Source organism: Aquarana catesbeiana, linkage group LG05 (assembly GCF_042186555.1).
Source record: "Aquarana catesbeiana isolate 2022-GZ linkage group LG05, ASM4218655v1, whole genome shotgun sequence".
Classification (NCBI taxonomy): Eukaryota; Metazoa; Chordata; class Amphibia; order Anura; family Ranidae; genus Aquarana; species Aquarana catesbeiana.
The window spans coordinates 642,431,182-642,450,169 of NC_133328.1; the positions used below are offsets into that span (position 1 = coordinate 642,431,182).

An 18,988-nucleotide genomic window follows, 5' to 3' on the forward strand; every position below is an offset into this window, starting at 1 on the left:
CTCCTATCCAGGTGTACAGGGGGACCACGTGGGCCCCCCTGGAGCATGGGGCCGGGTCACAATGGCAACCCCTGTACGTACTCGCCCTCCTATCCAGGTGTACAGGGGGACCACGTGGGCCCCCCTGGAGCATGGGGCCGGGTCACAATGGCAACCCCTGTACGTACGCCCCTGGATCTATCCAGCAACACACTTTTTCTCCAACGGTGGCTCAGTCCTCTACTGTATCTATGGAGAAGCAGCATAGCCACCCTTGGTCAGCAGCATAGTCATCCTGGAGAGAAGGTGGTAGATTGATCAGACAATTTACACTTTTCATAAGGGGGCTCAGAAAATCAAAAACTGTTCATGTAATTCTAACGGCATATATACTACTGTGCAAAAGTTTTAGGCAGGTGTGAAAAAAATGCTGTAAATGAAGAATGCTTTCAGAAATAGAAGTGTTAATAGTTTATTTTTTATCAATTAACAAAATGGAAAGGATATGAAGAGAAGAGAATTCCGAATCGAATCAATATTTGGGGTGACACCCCCCCCTCCTTTGCCTTTAAACCAGCATCCATTCTTCTAGGTAGACTTGCACACAGTTTTTGAAGGAACTCGGCAGGTTGGTTGTTCCAAACATCTTGGAGAACTAAGCACAGATCTTCTGTGGAAGTCGGCTGCCTCCAATCCTTCATGTCTCTTCATGTCATCCCAGACAGACTCCATGATGGTGAGTAGAAACAGGAAAATCCTGGACTGCCGCACTCCATAGAAAAGGCATCTTTATTCGAAAAATAGCATAAAATCCAACTTTACAGTCAAAATCAAGACGTGGACACGACAGGGATCAAATGGCTAACGCGTTTCACATCGTTTGATGCTTACTCATAGCTGAATAAGCTTATTTTTCAAATAAAGATGCCTTTTCTATGGAGTGCGGCAGACCAGGATTTGCCTTTTCTACGGAGTGCGGCACTCCAGGATTTTCCTGTTTCAACAGACTTGTGCAGAGCCAGCACCTGAGAGTTCATAGTAGGGCGGGAGCATTTTTTAAGGTTCGGAGGCTTAGTGAGCGGCATTCCTTTTCCATGATGGTGAGATCAGGGCTCTGAGAGGAACAACCCATCCCTTCCAGGACTCCTTGTTCTTCTTTACACTGAAGATGGTTCTTAATGACATTGGTTGTATGTTTGGGGTGGTTGTCCTACTGCAGAATAAATTTAGGGGCCAATCACACCCCTCCCTAATGTTTTGGCATGATGGAGAAGTATCTGCCTGTATTTCTCAGCATTGAGGACACCATTGATCCTGACCAAATCTCCAACTCAACTTGCAAGGAACCTCCACCATGCTTCACAGTTGGCTGCAGACACAAGATCAGACATTTTGATTTGTGCTAAGATCAGAAATTTTGATTTGTGCTAGTATCAGAATTTTTTTTTTTTAGGGGGGATTTATGCTAGTAGGCATGATTACTATTGGGATATTTGTGCTAGGAGGGGGGATTTGGAGTGGGGGCAGAGGATTTGTTCTTGGGAGGGAAATTTTAGGGATAGAGGATTTTTATTGGGGGGGGGGGGGTTGTGCTGGGGGCATATGGGAAGAGAAAGGATTTGAGCTGGGGGGATGAGAGGGAGGAAAGGGGGATTTATGCTTGGGGGGGAGTAAGCAGATTAGTGCTCAATTTTTTTTTTTGCTCAAATTTTTTTTCTGGGGGGGGGGGGGTGTTTGCTGACATATAATCATATAATCATACATCTTGAGGGGGGGGTGCAATTTGGCATGTTCGCTCTGGGCTCTAGATTACCTTGTCCCGGCACTGCTTACAGGGGGCGCGTCCCATTCTGCTGTAATTGCTTACTCACAAAAGAAGCCAATCTGCAGGTACGATGTCCACGGGACCTGCCGATCGTCCTGCAGAGAGTCAGAATGGATCTCTGCCTATGTAAACAAAGCAGATCTCCATTCTGACAAGGGGGGGGTGATGGATTTTGTGAATAAAACTCAAGGAATAAAATCCATCACTTCCCTGAGTAAAAGCAGCACACATAGTACAGTAAAACACTGGCTAGGCACACTTTTAACCCTTTAATCTCCCTGGATGTTTAACCCCTTCCCTGACAGTGTCATTAGTACACTGACAATATTATTAATAGTAATAATAATAAAAAGTTTTCATTATTATTATTATTATTTATTATTATTAATTAGTTACGTTCCATTCGTTTAGATGCAGCATTCGTTATTTCGGATAATTCGTAACTTTGGATAAATTCGTACTCGTTACATTCACTAACAGCCAAATTTGAGAGGAAATTCCAATACCTATAATTGAATAGTTAAGTTGTTATTAGTTAGTTATTATTTCAGATTTATGAATATTCGAAAAAATTTGTTAAACGGGTTTTTCGTTAATTAATTTAGATACTTCCGAGTTAACGAATTTGTCGAAATTTGTTAAAAAAACTAATTCGGAATGAAGCGAATTGCACTTGTCTAGTTAATCTACCAAAATTTACGATTTTTTTAATTTAGGAATTTAGGAATTTATATATTTTCGAATATTCTAATCTACGAATATTCGGAAAAATTCGTTAAACAGGTTAAACAGGTTTTTGGTTAATTAATTTAGATACTTCCGAGTTAACGAATTTGTCGAAATTTGTGAAAAAAACTAATTTGGAATGAAGCAAATTGCACATATCTAGTTAATTTACCAAAATTTACGATTTTTTTAATTTAGGAATTTAGGAATTTATATATTTTTATATAATAATAATATATTTTATATATTTTCGAATATTCGAATCTATGAATATTCTGAAAAATTCGTTAAACAGGTTTTTCGTTAATTAATTTAGATACTTCCGAATTAACGAATTTGTTGAAATTTGTTAAAAAAAACTAATTTGGAATGAAGCGAATTGCACATGTCTAGTTGATTTACTAAAGTTTACGAATTTTTCAATTTAGGAATTTAGGAATTTTCAAATAGCCAAATTTACCAATATTTGGAAAAATTTGTTAAAAGGGTTTTTCGTTAATTAATTTAGATACTTCCAAATTAACGAATTTGTCGAAATTTGTTAAAAAAAAAAACAATTTCGAAAACGAATTTACGAATTTTTCGATTTAGGAATTTACAAATTTATGAATTTTCGAATATTGGAATTTACGAATATTCTGAAAAATTTGTTAAACGGGATTTCGTAATTTAGATACTTCCCGAATTAACAAATTTGTCGAAATTTGTTAAAAGAAAACTCGGAACAAAGCGAATTGCACATGCCTAGTTGATTTACTAAAACAGGAGAGTGCAGAATCTGGTGAAGCTGTCTCATGGTAGCCAATCAGCATCTAACTTGCAGTTGTTCAATTAAATCGGAGTTCCGTCGAAAAACATTTTTTTCTGCATCCCAGCATTATTGCAATTAAATTTCAAAAAGACAATACAATGATCAAGATCGCTTTTTAAACAATATAATTATCTTACTTGTATCTTTTATGCCCCTGTTTGTGGCCGTTTCCATCCTCAATGTGGGCATGTGAAGCCCAATCTAGATCGCTTCTTGGAATATCTTGGGTAACCAGCATGCACCTCTCGATCTCGCGCATGCGCGATACAAGGGCGGCCGTAGCGCCGAGCACAGTACTGCCCACAGACTCCTGGGAAATGATATGTCATCATTTCCCAGGAGCACAGGTGAGGGAGGAAGTCTCGAGGAGCTCCGCGGACCAGGAAGTGGCAGATTACCAGGACTACATAGCAACAGGCCCTTTCTGGTAAGTATAAAAAATTATTTTCCTCCAAATGATTTTTTCTAGGTTAAAAGGAGTCTTTTAATGTAATTTTTTTTTTTTTAGGGTGCAACTCCGCTTTAAGCTTTGCCCAAAAAATCTGGAAGCTGTTTGGTTTCTATGCAGAGCTGCACCAGATTTTCCGCTCTCCAGTTTTAGTAAATCAACCCCCCAATGTATGGAAAGTTAGAACTTTGGAGAAGACGCTTGGGACTCGGTTGAACTGGATGGACATATTGTTTTTCATCCAATGTTACTGCCATTCCCAGCTCCATGCCCCATTATACTTCTCCCTCCAGATTCTTGGATACGGTAAGGAAAGACCGCTCATTTTTGAGGGTTGGAAGCCATCTACTCCTCACCCCACCCGCGTATAAGTTGCGGTTACCCCATAAAAATGGAGGCGGAGTGCAAACATTTTCTCTATAAAACATACAAAGTATACGTTTCCCGCCCATATGGAAACATTTTTTTAATTCTCTTCCTAATTGGGAACTTTCATATCTTTCCTTCACAACGGGCGAATGAGTAGGATGTGGTTGTTGTATTCCTCCGCGGTCTCAAACATAATTACGTCTGCTCCGTAATGATTCATTTTGAGGGAATCTGCTGTCCTGGGTCACCACGGTGTATTGAAGTTCCTTCTGTTACATGGGGGGGGGCAAGACTTCCAGAGGTCTTGCTAGGAACGCAGAACGTCTACGGAACACCTGGCCGCGATCCCAGCATCTGAGGTTGGTAGGATTGTTCCTCGGGCACTGAAAATGCAGACCTACACCCCTGCCTTTTGTGGGAAACGAGCTTGTAAAAAAAAAAAGAATTGAGGGTCAGGCCGTAAATTCCAGCAAGCCCCTCAAGAATGCCGGAGAAGGGATTTCAATCCAAAAATTGAGTGTTTGTTATTTTTTGGGATTGCTTTTATTATGCTTTTCTTTTTGCCAGATATTGTTGTAGGAGCTGTGAAAGTATTCTGCCACTGCTTAGGTAATAATATGCGGGCCTCTGCGCAGCGGAAGCCGTGTCCCAAGAAAAGGAGTTGGGGTGAAAGAGATATTGCACCTTCATTGTAATAACAATAAAGCTGATTTGGTATACTGCTCCTCATGTTATGGAATAGGCACACTTCCATTGGTCTAAGCTAGATAATGTAGCTATACAATACAGTTCATACCTGGAGTTCAGCTTTAACTCATTGTCTACCAAGGTACGTTTTTAAATGTCTTGGAATTCAAAGGGTTAAAAACCACATGTGACGTGCAACATGGGAACACGATAGCAGAAGGTGAGCGCAGGAACCGGAGAGAGAGGACTGAGCGGCAGAGGATCAGCAGAGAAGGAGGACCAGAGCAGGAGAAACTAGCAGATATCACACATGGTGCGCTGTGTGGGAGCAATATAGCGGGAGGGGAGCAGAGACTAGAGAGAGAGGAGGATCAGCGAACCAGCTGGGGGTTACTATTGAGTGGGGAATCAACAGAGCTGAGGATTACTACTGAGAGGGAGATCAGCAGAGCTGGGGGAAACTACTGAGCGGGAGATCAGCAGAGCCGGAGGTTATTACTGAGTGGGGGATCAGCAGAGCTGGGGGTTATTACTGAGTGGGGGATCAGCAGAGCTGGGGGTTACTATTGAGTGGGGGATCAGCAGAGCTGGGGGTTACTACTGAGCAGGGGAGCAGCAGAGCTGTGGGTTACTACTGATTGGGGGATCAACAGAGCTGGGGATTACTACTGAGCAGGGGATCAGTAGGGCTGGGAGTTACTACTAAGCAGGGGACCAGCAGAACTGGGGGTTGCCACTGAGCGGGGCATCAGCAGAGCTGTGGGTTACAACTGAGTGGGGGATCAGCAGAACTTGGGGTTACCACTGAGTGGGGAATCAGCAGAGCTGTGGGTTACTACTGAGTGGGGGATCAACAGAGCTGGGGATTACTACTGAATGTAGCATCAGCAGAGCTGTGGGTTACAAATGAGTGGGGAATCAGCAGAACTTGGGGTTATCACTGAATGGGGCATCAGCAGAACTGTGGGTTACTACTGAATAGGGGATCAACAGAGATAGGGATTACTACTGACCAGGGGATCAGCAGAGCTGGGAGTTACTCCTAAGCAGGGGATCGGCAGAACTGGGGGTTACCACTGAGTGGGGGGTCAACAGAGCTAGGGGTTACTACCGGGTGGGGGATCAGCAGAGCTGGGAGTTACTACTAAGCAGGGGATCAGCAGAGCTGGGAGTTACTACTAAGCAGGGGATCAGCAGAGTTGGGAGTTACTACTAAGCAGGGGATCAGCAGAACTGGGGGTTACCACTGAGCAGAGCATCAGCAGAACTGGGGGTTACTACTGAGTGGGTGATCAACAGAGCTGGGGGTTACTACTGGGTGGGGGATCAGCAGAGCTGGGAGTTACTACTAAGCAGGGGTTCAGCAGAACTGGGGGTTACCACTGAGCGGAGCATCAGCAGAACTGGGGGTTACTACTGAGTGGGGGATCAACAGAGCTGGGGGTTGCTACTGGGTGGGGGATCAGCAGAGATGGGAGTTACTACTAAGCACGGGATCAGCAGAGCTGGGGGTACTACTGAGTGGGACATCAGCAGAGCTGGGGGTACTACTGAGCAGAGGATCTGCTGAATGAGGGTGCCAATGAGCTGGGGATCTTCTGAGTGGAGGTACTACTGAGCTTGAGTTTTACTGGGCCCCTTTAAAACAGATCGAAAATTAACACACGTTATTTGCCAAGCTTCATTAAAGCTTCAAAAAAGCATGTTGAAGCAGTAAGGAAGGTGCTCCTAACAACCTCCCCCGGTGCTGGTGGTGGTTCCTGGGGCCTCAGTAAAATGCCTGAAACAATGCGCAGGAGGAGAAAGAAAAAAAAAGATCCATTCCCCAATCTCTTCGATGAATGAACCCGGAAGGGCCGTGTATTACGTTGCTTCCGGGTTCAGAGCCGGCATTCCTTGGCTACTGTAGCCGGGGAATGCCGCTAATCAAGCACAAATGTGCTCGATTAACTGCTTTAGACTGCAGGGGAGACAATGGGAGTCCAATAGACCTCTGATGTCTCCATGAAGAGGACCTGTCACCTGCCCAATGCTATCACAGGTCGCTGGCTTGTTAGCTTACTTGTGATAGCAATAAACTTAAATGGAAATAAATAAATAAAAATAAAATAAAGTGTGTACAAAAAAAATTTAATTGTGTAAAAGTTGAAAAGTTAAAATACCCAAATCAACATCCCTCCCCCCCCGCACACATATGGGAATGCAAACATGCACGCAGGTCGCACAAGTAAATGCAAATAGCACCACGCATGTGAGGCATTCATTCTAGGGTTATACATGGTCACTTACAGAATTTTTCTTTCATTTTTCTTTTCAGATTGAGTTCACAGCAGACCAGATAGAAGGTAAGAGGCAACAAAGTAACCAGAATGTTTCACTTATTTATATTCTTTTTATAACCCACCCTAAGGGCTCCTTCAAAAGTCTCAATAAAAAGCAACCGAGTACAAGGAGTTCGGCTGCAAATATGCTGAGGTCAGAACTTCAGTCTACGCATTTCGACCAAAGTATCACCCTCTACATATTTGCAACTGAACTCCTTGTACTTGGTTGCTTTTTAATGAGACTCTTGATATGTGTTCTCGCGGAAAAAAAAAAAACCTTTTTATATGAATTTGTAATAAAGCAATGTTAAAATTATTATGTTATACTGTATAATGCATGACTTGTATATACAGTATATACACTCACCGGCCACTTTATTAGGTACACCTGTTCTAATGCTTGGTAACACAAATTGCTAATCAGCCAATCACACGGCAGGAACACAATGCATTTAGGCATCTAGACGTGGTGAAGACGACTTGCTGAAGGTCAAACCGAGCATCAGAATGGGGAAGAAAGGGTATTTCAGTGACTTTGGACGTGGCATGGTTGTTGGTTTTCAGACGGGGCTGGTCTGACTATTTCTGGAATTTTCACCCACAACCATCTCTCGGGTTTACAGAGAATGGTGGGAAAAAGAGAAAATAACCAGTGAGCGGCAGTTGTGTGGAGGAAAATGCCTTGTTGATGTCAGAGGTCAGAGGAGAATGGGCAGACTGGTTCCAGATGATAGGCTCTGGGGATAGTTGGGGGCACTGTGGGGGATGGAGGCACTATGGTCTTCCCGGCATGAATCTTTATAAGTGGTTTTGGGCCCTCTGGAGGGCTCAGGGTTCTGCAGAAGTCTACAGGGGTAATCTGGGTGGCTGAGGGGCTCTGTGGAAAGGCACGTTGGGGTAATGGGGCTTTTGTGGCTGGCAGGGGGTATTGTGAAGGGACACATGAGAGGAGCTTCCTCCAGTCCACCACTTTTAATCTTAAGGGACCCAACCAGACCCCCTTCCCCCAGCCCAGTCTCCATTGTCACTGTGTGTGCTGCTATGGTGGTAGTTCCCCCACTGTAAATAGAGCTGGGACTCTAGTTACCAGTGAATTATGAAACAATACTATCTTTATTGGTACAAATATAAACAAAAGTATTAATTGACCACACATTAAAAAGGCAGTGGACTCCTAGGTTTTTAAAATTTACCGCAAAAATCACATGTTTCCCCACAATCTTTAAGGTGATACACTGATCAGCCATGCCATTATGACCACCCTCCTAATATTGAGTAGCCCCCCCTTTTGTCATCAAAAATACCTTACCCATGGAGGCATGGACTCCACTAGACAAAGCACCGGCTTGGCTTCGTCCCATAGTGCATCCTGGTGCCATCTCTTCCCTCCCCACCTCCATCAATAAGCCTTCTCTCCCCACCTCCATCAATAAGCCTTACTCCTCTCCCGCACCTACATCAATGAATCTACCCTCCCTACCTCCATCAATGAGCCTTCCCTCACCACCTCCATCAATGAGCCTTCCCTCCTCACCTCCATCAATGAGCCTTCACTCCCCACCTCCATCAATGAGCCTTCACTCCCCACCTCCATCAATGAGCCTTCACTCCCCACCTCCATCAATGAGACTTCCTTCTTCATCTCCATCAATGAGCCTCCCCCCCCACCTCCATCAATGAGCCTTCCCTCCTCACTTCCATCAATGAGCCTCCCCTCCCCACCTTCATCAATGAGCCTCCCCATCTCCATCAATGACCCAGGTAGCAAGGATAACTTGACACAAATGTGTGGCAGTGTTGAATTGTAAGTCTGTAAACTTGCTGCACATTCTTACTGACAAGTTGTACACTTGCAGAGCACTTGAAGCACAAGTTTTAGTTGACGCTTTTCCAGTTTGTAGAAAATTTACGGGGCAAGTCTCTAGCAAGAGCAAAGTTGCAGTGGTGGTGAGTGTACAGCAAGAGCTCCGCAGGTCACAGTGACCCCTGTGGTGGGATGACTATTACACAACATAACTGAACCAGAACTTGCTGCAGACTTTCAGAATGTTTGCAAGGAAAGTTGATCTGGAGTCATGCAATGTGGACTTGCTGCAATTGTGCAACAAACTTGTGAAGCCTGGCAAGTCTAGCAATAGCTTGGGAAGTAATTTTCAAACTTGCAGCTTAATTGCTTGATATCTGGGGACTCTTCCCCCCACCTCCATCAATGATCCTTCCCTTCCCTCCTCCATCAATGAGCCTTCCCTCCCCACCTTCATCAATGAGCCTTCCCTCTCCACCTCCATCAATGAGCCTTCCCTCCCCACCTCCATCAATGAGCCTTAGCCCCTCTCCCCCACCTCCATCAATGAGCCTTCCCTCCCCACCTCCATCAGTGAGCCTTCCCTCCCCACCTCCATAAATAAGCCTTCCCTCCACCTCCATTAATGAGCCTTACCCCTCTCTCTCACCTCCATCAATGAGCCTTCCCTCCCCACCTCCATAAATAAACCTTCCCTCCCCACCTCCATCAATGATCCTTCCCTCCCCTCCTCCATGAATGAGCCTTCCCTCCCCACTTCCATCAATGGGCCTTCCCTCCCCTCCTCCATCAGTGAGCCTTCCCTCCCACCTCCATCAATGGGCTTTCCCCTCCCCACCTCCATCAATGATCCTTCCCTTCACTCCTCCATGAATGAGCCTTCCCTCCCCACCTCCATCAATGGGCTTTCCCCTCCCCACCTCCATCAATAAGCCTTCCCTCCCCACCTCCATCAATGATCCTTCCCTCCCCTCCTCCATGAATGAGCCTTCCCTCCCCACTTCCATCAATGGGCCTTCCCTCCCCCACCTCCATCAATGAGCCTTCCCTCCCCACCTCCATCAATGAGCCTTCCCCCCACCTTCATCAATGAGCCTTCCCTCCCACCTCCATCAATGAGCCTTGGCTGCCCTGACTCTATCTACGGGTTTCCTTCCTTGGAACACTTTTGGTCGGTCCTGACCACTGCAGATCGGGCACATCCCACAAGAGGTGTAGTTTTGGAGTTGCTCTGACCCAGTCGTCTAGACATTACAATTTGGCCCTTGTCAAAGTCACTCAAATCTTTACATTCGCCTATTTTTGCTGCTTTCAATTTCAGGGACAACATGTTCACTAGCTGCCTAATATATCCCACCCACTTTCATATGCCATTGTAACGAGATAATCAATGTTATTCACTTTACTTGTCAGTGGTCCTAATGTTATAGCTGATTGGTGTAATCATTGCCTGCCTCCCTGTATTAAAAATGACTGTCAAAATCGGAAACTAAAAATTAATTTGTCAAATCAAAACCTTTACAAAAGCAAGAAAAAGAAAAAAAATATTCGATATAGAGGGTGTATCTATTTATCTGTTATGTGCTTTCTCATCAGAGTTATGTTTTTACTATTTGTATTCAAATTTAAAAATTATGAGCTTTTCTTTGAGATGCACAGTGCTCAGTATTCCTGTATAGATAGCATATGTCACGGCTTAAATGGTGTTACCCTGAATGAATAAGTGCTCAAAATATCTCTATGGGAATATCTCTATGGAAATAAATGCGCAATATAAATATTAATTCCTGGAGGATTTTTTGATTAAAGATCAAATACACCTCATCGGAATATAATGGTCAATAACTTGGTGGGTAGGCTATATATCTTTTTGCTGATGACACAATAATATGCAATATTGTTAATATTCATGGAGTTGTTTGAAACATGGAACATGATTTGGCATTCCCAGAACATTTGTCAAAATAGTAGAAACTGCAGTTCAACATATCTAAAGGCAAATTAATTCACATAGGGAAAAAGATCCTAAATGTTCTATATAGATCTTCACTAGAGGGGTCACCAGCAGGAAGAAGGAGGTCCCGATTCCTCTATATAGATTTTTATATCACTAGAGGGGTCACCAGCAGGAGGAAGGAGGTCCTGATTCCTCTATATAGATCTTTATATCACTAGAGGGGTCACCAGCAGGAGGAAGGAGGTCCAGATTCTTCTATATAGACCTTTATATCACTAAAGGGATCACCAGCAGGAGGAAGGAGGTCCTGATTCCTCTATATAGATCTTTATATCACTAGAGGGATCACCAGCAGGAGGAAGGAGGTCCTGATTCCTCTATATAGATCTTTATATCACTAGAGGGGTCACCAGCAGGAGGAAGGAGGTCCTGATTCCTCTATATAGATCTTTATATCACTAGAGGGGTCACCCGCAGGAGGAAGGAGGTCCTGATTCCTCTATATAGATCTTTATATCACTAGAGGGGTCACCAGCAGGAGGAAGGAGGTCCTGATTCCTCTATATAGATCTTTATATCACTAGAGGGGTCACCAGCAGGAGGAAGGAGGTCCTGATTCCTCTATATAGATCTTTATATCACTAGAGGGGTCACCAGCAGGAGGAAGGAGGTCCTGATTCCTCTATATAGATCTTTATATCACTAGAGGGGTCACCAGCAGGAGGAAGGAGGTCCCGATTCCTCTATATAGATCTTTATATCACTAGAGGGATCACCAGCAGGAGGAAGGAGGTCCTGATTCTTCTATATAGATCTTTATATCACTAGAGGGATCACCAGCAGGAGGAAGGAGGTCCTGATTCTTCTATATATATCTTTAGTTATCACTAGAGGGATCATCGGCAGGAGTATGGAGGTCCTGATTCCTCTGTATAGATCACTAGAGGGATCACCAGCAGGAGGAAGGAGGTCCTGATTCCTCTATATAGATCTTTATATCACTAGAGGGATCACCAGCAGGAGGAAGGAGGTCCTGATTCCTCTATATAGATTTTTATCTCACTAGAAGGACCACCAGCAGGAGGACGGTGGTCCTGATTCCTTCATATAGACATTTATATCACTAGAGGGGTCACCAGCGGGAGGAAGGAGGTCCTGATTCCTCTATATAGATCTTTATATCACTAGAGGGATCACCAGCAGGAGGAAGGAGGTTCTGATTCCTCTATATAGATCTTTATATCACTAGAGAGGTCACCAGCAGGAGGAAGGAGGTCCTGATTCCTCTATATAGATCTTTATATCACTAGAGGAATCACTAGCAGGAAGAAGGAGGTCCTGATTCATCTATATAGCTCTTTATAGCACTAGAGGGATAACAGCCTAACCTCACTTACAAAAAGATAATGATAAGATAGAACAGGTCCAGGGACAGGCAACATAAATGGTGAAAAACAGTAAGGTATTTAAAGGCCTTTCTCTGTGTGAGATGGATGGGAGGCTGACCATCTTGAGCAGGCTGTATGGGGCTCCACAATTTCTCATGGAGGTCCTGTGAATATTCATAGTTACCTGGAGTTCTTCTTTAAGGTTTTTCTTTAAAAGCAATACAAACCCAACAGGGGTTCTAATCCTTTCCTTCTCCATCTAAAACTACAGAATGTTTTGGCTTTAATTACATTGTAACAGTGTATATGTGTATTTCTATTTTCTTTAATTTCACATTTTCTAAACCACAGTAATCAACAATGATTTACTGAGCTGGTTGTTACGATAAGTGGGGAGTCTCTGCAGACTATTACCGTCCACTCATTCATGCAGCCGAGAGATAATGATTTGCAGTGCTGGGGAGAGAAGTCCCTGGTAGCGGTTTGTGGAGGGAATACCATGTCCCATTCCCAAGCCTCCCACAGAAAGCCAGGGAAACAAAAGACGAATCTTAAATGGAGACAGATGGCAGAGGATGCCACACATGGGGTTGGCAGAGCAGCCGCATTCCTCATCTTCCCCCCACTTATGGAAGTGTTTGAAGGAGCGGCTGGATGTAAAGAAAGAGTATGAAGTGAACTGACAGCTGCGTCACAACTCTGACCGCAACACTGAGGACCCAGCATGAAGACCCAACATCTGTCCTTCCAGAATAAAGACCCAGAATCTGTCCGTCCAGAATAAAGACCCAGAATCTATCCTTCCAGAATAAAGACCCCGAATCTGTCCTTCCAGAATGAAGTTATAGAATTTATCCTTCCAGAATGAAGATATAGAATTTGTCCTTCCAGAATGAAGACCCAACATCTGTCCTTCCAAAACGAAGACCCAGAATCTGTCCTTCCAGAATGAAGACCCAGAATCTGTCCTTCCAGAATGAAGACCCAGAATCTGTCCTTCCAGAATGCAGACCCAGAATCTGTCCTTCCAGAATTAAGACCCAGAATCTGTCCTTCCAAAATGAAGACCCAGCATCTCTCTTTCAAGAATGAAGACCAAACATCTGTCTTTCCTGAATGAAGACCCAGAATCTATCCTTCCAGAATGAAGACCCAGAATTTGTCCTTTCAGAAAGAAGACCCAAAATCTTTCTTTCCAGAATGAAGACCCAACATCTGTCTTTCCTTAATGAGATATTCAAAATCTGCCCTTCCAGAATGAAGATCTAACATCTGTCCTTCCAGAATGAAGACCCAATATCTGTCCTTCCAGAATGAAGACCCAATATCTGTCCTTCCAGAATGAAGACCCAGAATCTGTCCTTCCAGAATGAAGACCCAGAATCTGTCCTTCCAGAATGCAGACCCAGAATCTGTCCTTCCAGAATTAAGACCCAGAATCTGTCCTTCCAAAATGAAGACCCAGAATCTGTCCTTTCAGAATGAAGACCCAGAATCTGTCCTTTCAGAATGAGGATTCAAAATCTGTCCTTCCAGAATGAGGACCCGAAATCTGTCCTTCCAGAATAAAGACCCAGAATCTGTCCTTCCAGAATGAAGACCCAGAATCTATCCTTCCAGAATGAAGACCCAGAATTTGTCCTTTCAGAAAGAAGACCCAAAATCTTTCTTTCCAGAATGAAGACCCAACATCTGTCTTTCCTTAATGAAATATTCAAAATCTGCCCTTCCAGAATGAAGATCTAACATCTGTCCTTCCAGAATGAAGACCCAATATCTGTCCTTCCAGAATGAAGACCCAATATCTGTCCTTTCAGAGCAGCATGTTAGTACCATACCAAATCACCTACAAAGTGATACATTTTACCTCTTCACCAGTCCCAAATGTTACATGGTTTCATGGGACTGGTGTGGAAATGATCAGTGATACTTGGACAATTGTGGTGGTCAAGGACACTGTTGTCATGATCAAGGACACTGTAACTGGTGTGGCGGTCATCAGGAACACTGTGATTGATGTGGTGGAGATCAGGGACACTGTGATTGGTGTGGTGATGATCGGGGATGCTGTGATTGGTGTGGTGATGATCAGGGACACTGTGATTGGTGTGGTGATGATCAGGGACACTGTGATTGGTGTGGTGATGATCGGGGACACTGTGATTGGTGTGGTGATGATCGGGGACACTGTGATTGGTGTGGTGATGATCGGGGACACTATGACTGATGTGGTGATGATCGGGGACACTATGACTGATGTGGTGATGATTAGGGACAATAGAACTTCACCACATCTAATAAAATGAAGGGTGGTTCACACAGGGAAGTGCGCACTAGAAAAACTGGTTCAAACTTTACTGAACTGAAAGTCGCATTTTCCTACATCCTCCCCTTCAGTCTTGCACAGTTGTACAAATTCCCCTCCTGGACTGAAATGGCTTGCTACGATTTCACTGCACGCTGTGAGCTTGTCACAGTGTGCAATAAAAGCTGCAGCAAGTCAGATAGAGACCGCCTCATTTCCTGGTTGGAGAACATCCAGTTTTATTTAGTCCTTTCCTCCCCAGCCTGACTGTCCCTCGCTTGCCCCTTTCATTTATTGGATTTCAGTTCTTTCAATCATGGAGGATCAGCGTCACATGTGAGTGTTACCAGCTAGTACCTAGGAACACCCACTCCTCCAGACTGACATCCAACCATCAAGGGATTTTTGATATTTGTATAACTCCTCCCAAGTGCAAGCCCACTGCTTGCATCCGGACTGGAGGCTCTTGAGAGGAGTACTGGGGCGGGCGGGGGGGGGGGGGGGGGGGGGGGCTGTTATATTTTCAGGAACCTATGTACAGCACCCAGCCAGCCCCTCCCACCTGCCATGATCTGCCTGTAGTGCCCTGAGAAGTACAGAGATCCAGTGGTGACATCACTGGGACTAAAATTAAGTGTATAATGAAAATGGAAAGGTTTTATTTGAAAATGTCATTACCAGGTTTATTAGGGGGTGCAAAATACAGTGGAACCTTGGATCACGAGCATAATCCGTTCCAGGAGAATGCTTGTAGTCCAAAGCACCCACATATCAAAGCGAGTTTCCCCATAGCAGTCAATGGAAACGAAGATAATTCGTTCCGCATTGACTTCTATTACATGCAATACCGCATGTGGCCAGAGGTGGGGAGGGGGGCACCGGAGAGACTGGGAAATACTCTGGGACAGCTCGGCTGAACTTGCAAAGGCTCGGAAACACTCAGGAACTGGGTATTTCCGAGTGTTTCTGAGTATTTCCGAGTCATTCGTCTTTCAAAAGGCTTGTTAACTGCGTTACTCGTAAACCAAGGTTCCACTGTATAAGAAGATTAAAGTGCTTCTGAAGTCAAACCTTTTTTTTAACTTAATGCATTCTCTGCATTAAGAGGTAAAAACGCCCCACTGCTTGCTCTATCCACCCCCATCCTTAAACATTTACCTGACCCCTTTCTCCGCTCCAGCGCTGCCCTAGCTCTGACATCGCTCCCCTTCACTTTCTGGTCTCAAGGGAGACACTGAAGGCAGTAGCAGGCTCCTGTTGCTGTCAGTCAAACTCATGTGAGGAGGGAGCAGGGGCATGGCTTACCAGCGCTCTGTGTGTCTACGGATGCACACAACCTGGCTTGGGAGCACAAACGCATGGGTGCCCACCATTGCACCTGACTTGCTAAGGAAGCACGTGGAGGAGGGAGGGGTGGGTGGGCGGCATCGACAGGAGACTGCCAAAGAAGCATTAAGAGACCTCTCTGTGCAATAACATTGCACGCAGCAGGTAAGGATAAGATCTTTTTTATTTTACCCCCCCCCCCCCAAAAAAAAAAAAAAAACGTATCCCTTAGAAACACTTTAGACTTCAGCTTTAATAATGTTGCATTGCTTTGTGCATTTTCTTCAGGAATAGGGTAACTCATCCCCTCCAAAAGGTGGAAAGACCCTTTTAAGCGCCACACTAAAAGATATTTTAGAAAACGGCAGTTAACACATGAATCTTTCCAGAGCGGAGACAAAATTATTTTCTGGAATAATGTCCCCCCCCCCCCCCCCCCAGCAGGTGACTTATGTTTTTTCTTTAAGCTTTTCGTTGGCGCTGTCATACTGCAATCATTCGTTTGCCTTCCTTCCAAAACCAATCGTCATGCCGGGTTTTGGCCTCCAACACAAGTCTCCTGTCATCTGACACTGCGGACGGCTAGCCACACAAGCGTTGGGAGCACGGTTCCAGGAAATCGACCTAATCATAAAAAATTATGTGGTCGATCGTAATGCGCTCCACAAAATCAAATATTTGCTGAGATTTAGAAAAATAACCAAAAAAAAGTAACCATTTCACAAATCGGCAATTGAACTTTCTTTTTTTTTTTTTTACTCTCTCCTTTCTTGTCTTTGGCAGAATTCAAAGAAGCCTTTTCGCTCTTTGATCGGACCCCTAATTGCGAGATGAAAATCACCTACGGACAATGCGGGGACGTTCTGAGGTCGCTGGGGCAGAACCCGACCAACGCTGAAGTCTTGAAAGTCCTCGGACGGCCAAAACCAGAAGGTTAGCGAATGTTTGTCATGTCCACTTGCCAGCAAATTAACGTTTTGCAAACAGGCTGTGTTTTTCCAGAGTTCTGTCAATTCAACTTTCTCTGGCTGAAAAGAAAACGCGAGAGAGCGGAGAAAGAAATTTGGTAGCGAGCAAACTGGCACATGCCGACATTTTATTACATAATGCAAAACAGCTTTGTGGTTCATTATTATTATTCATTCTCAACTTATTGCAAGCTGGAAAGGTTAAGGACCAACTCTGCGCTCATTTTTTTTTTTTTTACACGTGGAGCAATGACCCCCAAAGGAGCTACAGGATTTATAATGGGCTCTCCTGCCTTGGTGACCTGCCCAGTAGCTGTACCCTATAACACCCAACGACCCACCAACCAACCAGTAGCAACAATTAGACAGACTTTATGGCCTCAAATACAAAAATGTATTGGCTCGGTTCTCTTAAGCAGAGGGTTGGGGTACACAGGATACCCTACAACAGAAGCAAAAATTCCCTCCACTCAGTAGGCCACCTTTTTAGGTCTAGATGGGCTTCTGTCTTTGACTATCTTTTGTTCTCTGCCGCAGGTCAGCAGTAGAACTTTCTAGGCTTCTGCCACAGGTCAGTGTAGTTTGTGGAAGTCCAGATGATGGGCAGCTACCTTTTTGGTCTCTCTAGCCTCTGCCACAGGCTAGTGCAGATTCTGTAGGCCCAGACGTGTGGCTACCTTATAGATTCTTCAGCCTCTACCACAGGTTAGTGTAGATTCTGTAAGCCCAGATGGTGGCTACCTTATAGTTTCTTCAGCCTCTGCCACAGGCTAGTGTAGATTCTGTAAGCTCAGACAGGTGGCTACCTTATAGTTTCTTCAGCCCCTGCCACAGGCAAGTGCAGATTCTATAGGCCCATAGGGGTGGCCACCTTTATAGTTTTTTTAAACCTCTGCCACAGGCTAGTGTAGATTCTTTAAGACCAGATGGGTGGCTACTATATAATTTCTTCAGCCTCTGCCACAGGCTACTGCAGAATCTATAGGCCCATAGGGGTGGCTACCTTAAAGTTTCTTCAGCTCTCTGCCACTGGCTAGAGCAGATTCTGTAGGCCCAGATTGGTGGCTACCTTATAGTTTCCTCAGCCTCTGCCACAGGCTAGTGCAGGTTCTATAGGCCCACGGGGGTGGCTAACTTATAGTTTCTTTAGCCTCTGCCACAGGCTAGTATAGATTCTGTAAGCCCAGATGTTTGGCTACTTTATAGTTTATTCAGCCTCAGCCACAGGCTAGTGCAGATTTTGTAGGCCCAGACGGGTGGCTACCTTATAGTTTATTAAGCCTCTGCCATAGGTTAATGTAGATTCTGTAAGCCAAGATGAGTGGCTACCTTATAGTTTCTGCAGCCTCTGCCATAGGCTAGTGTAGTTTCTGTAAGCCCAGATGGGTGGCTACCTTATAGTTTCCTCAGCCTCTGCCACAGGCTAGTGCAGAATCTATAGGCCCATGGTGGTGGCTAACTTATAGTTTATTTTACCTCTGCCACAGGCTAGTGTAGATTCTGTAACCCCAGATGGGTGGCTACCTTATATTTTCTTCAGCCTCAGCCACAGGCTAGTGCAGATTCTGTAGACCCAGACAGGTGGCTACCTTATAGTTTCTTCAGCCTCTGCCACAGGCTCGTTTAGTTTCTGTAAGCCCAGATGGGTGGCTACCTTATAGTTTCTTTACCCTCTGCCACAGGCTAGTGCAGACTCTATAGGCCCATGCGGGTGGCTACCTTATAGTTTCCTCAACCTCTGCCACAGGCTAGTGCAGACTCTATAGGCCCATATGGGTGGCTACCTTATAGTTTCTTCAGCCTCTGCCACAGGCTAATGTAGATTCTGTAAGCCCAGATGGGCAGCTAGGTGAACATACATACCTTCTTCTTCTGGCTACCTTCTCAAGACCAAGAGCATAGGGACAAAGACTGGACCTCTCTGGAGCTACACCCTTCCCAAGCAGCATCCCAGGAGTGACCCTGGGATTCACATCCTCTCCAGGCAAAGGACTCTTTGGAACTATATCCCCTGCAGGCAAACCTTATCAGCATTGCGCCCTACACTGGCAGTGTATTGATGCTAAGCGAC

The 18,988-nt window shown here is 44.7% G+C and overlaps 1 protein-coding gene across 1 annotated transcript in view; it reads left to right on the forward strand.

Moving 5' to 3' along the window:
• The window catches only part of MYL3 (myosin light chain 3), a 150,450-nt gene that overhangs the window by 114,246 nt on the left and 17,216 nt on the right, over positions 1 to 18,988 (forward strand). Inside the window, exons 2-3 of the mRNA XM_073632444.1 lie at positions 7,163 to 7,190; positions 16,733 to 16,882. Of these exons, the coding sequence (XP_073488545.1) occupies positions 16,780 to 16,882 (103 nt within the window). The 5' untranslated portion in view covers positions 7,163 to 7,190; positions 16,733 to 16,779. The remainder of the gene's footprint in view (positions 1 to 7,162; positions 7,191 to 16,732; positions 16,883 to 18,988) is intronic.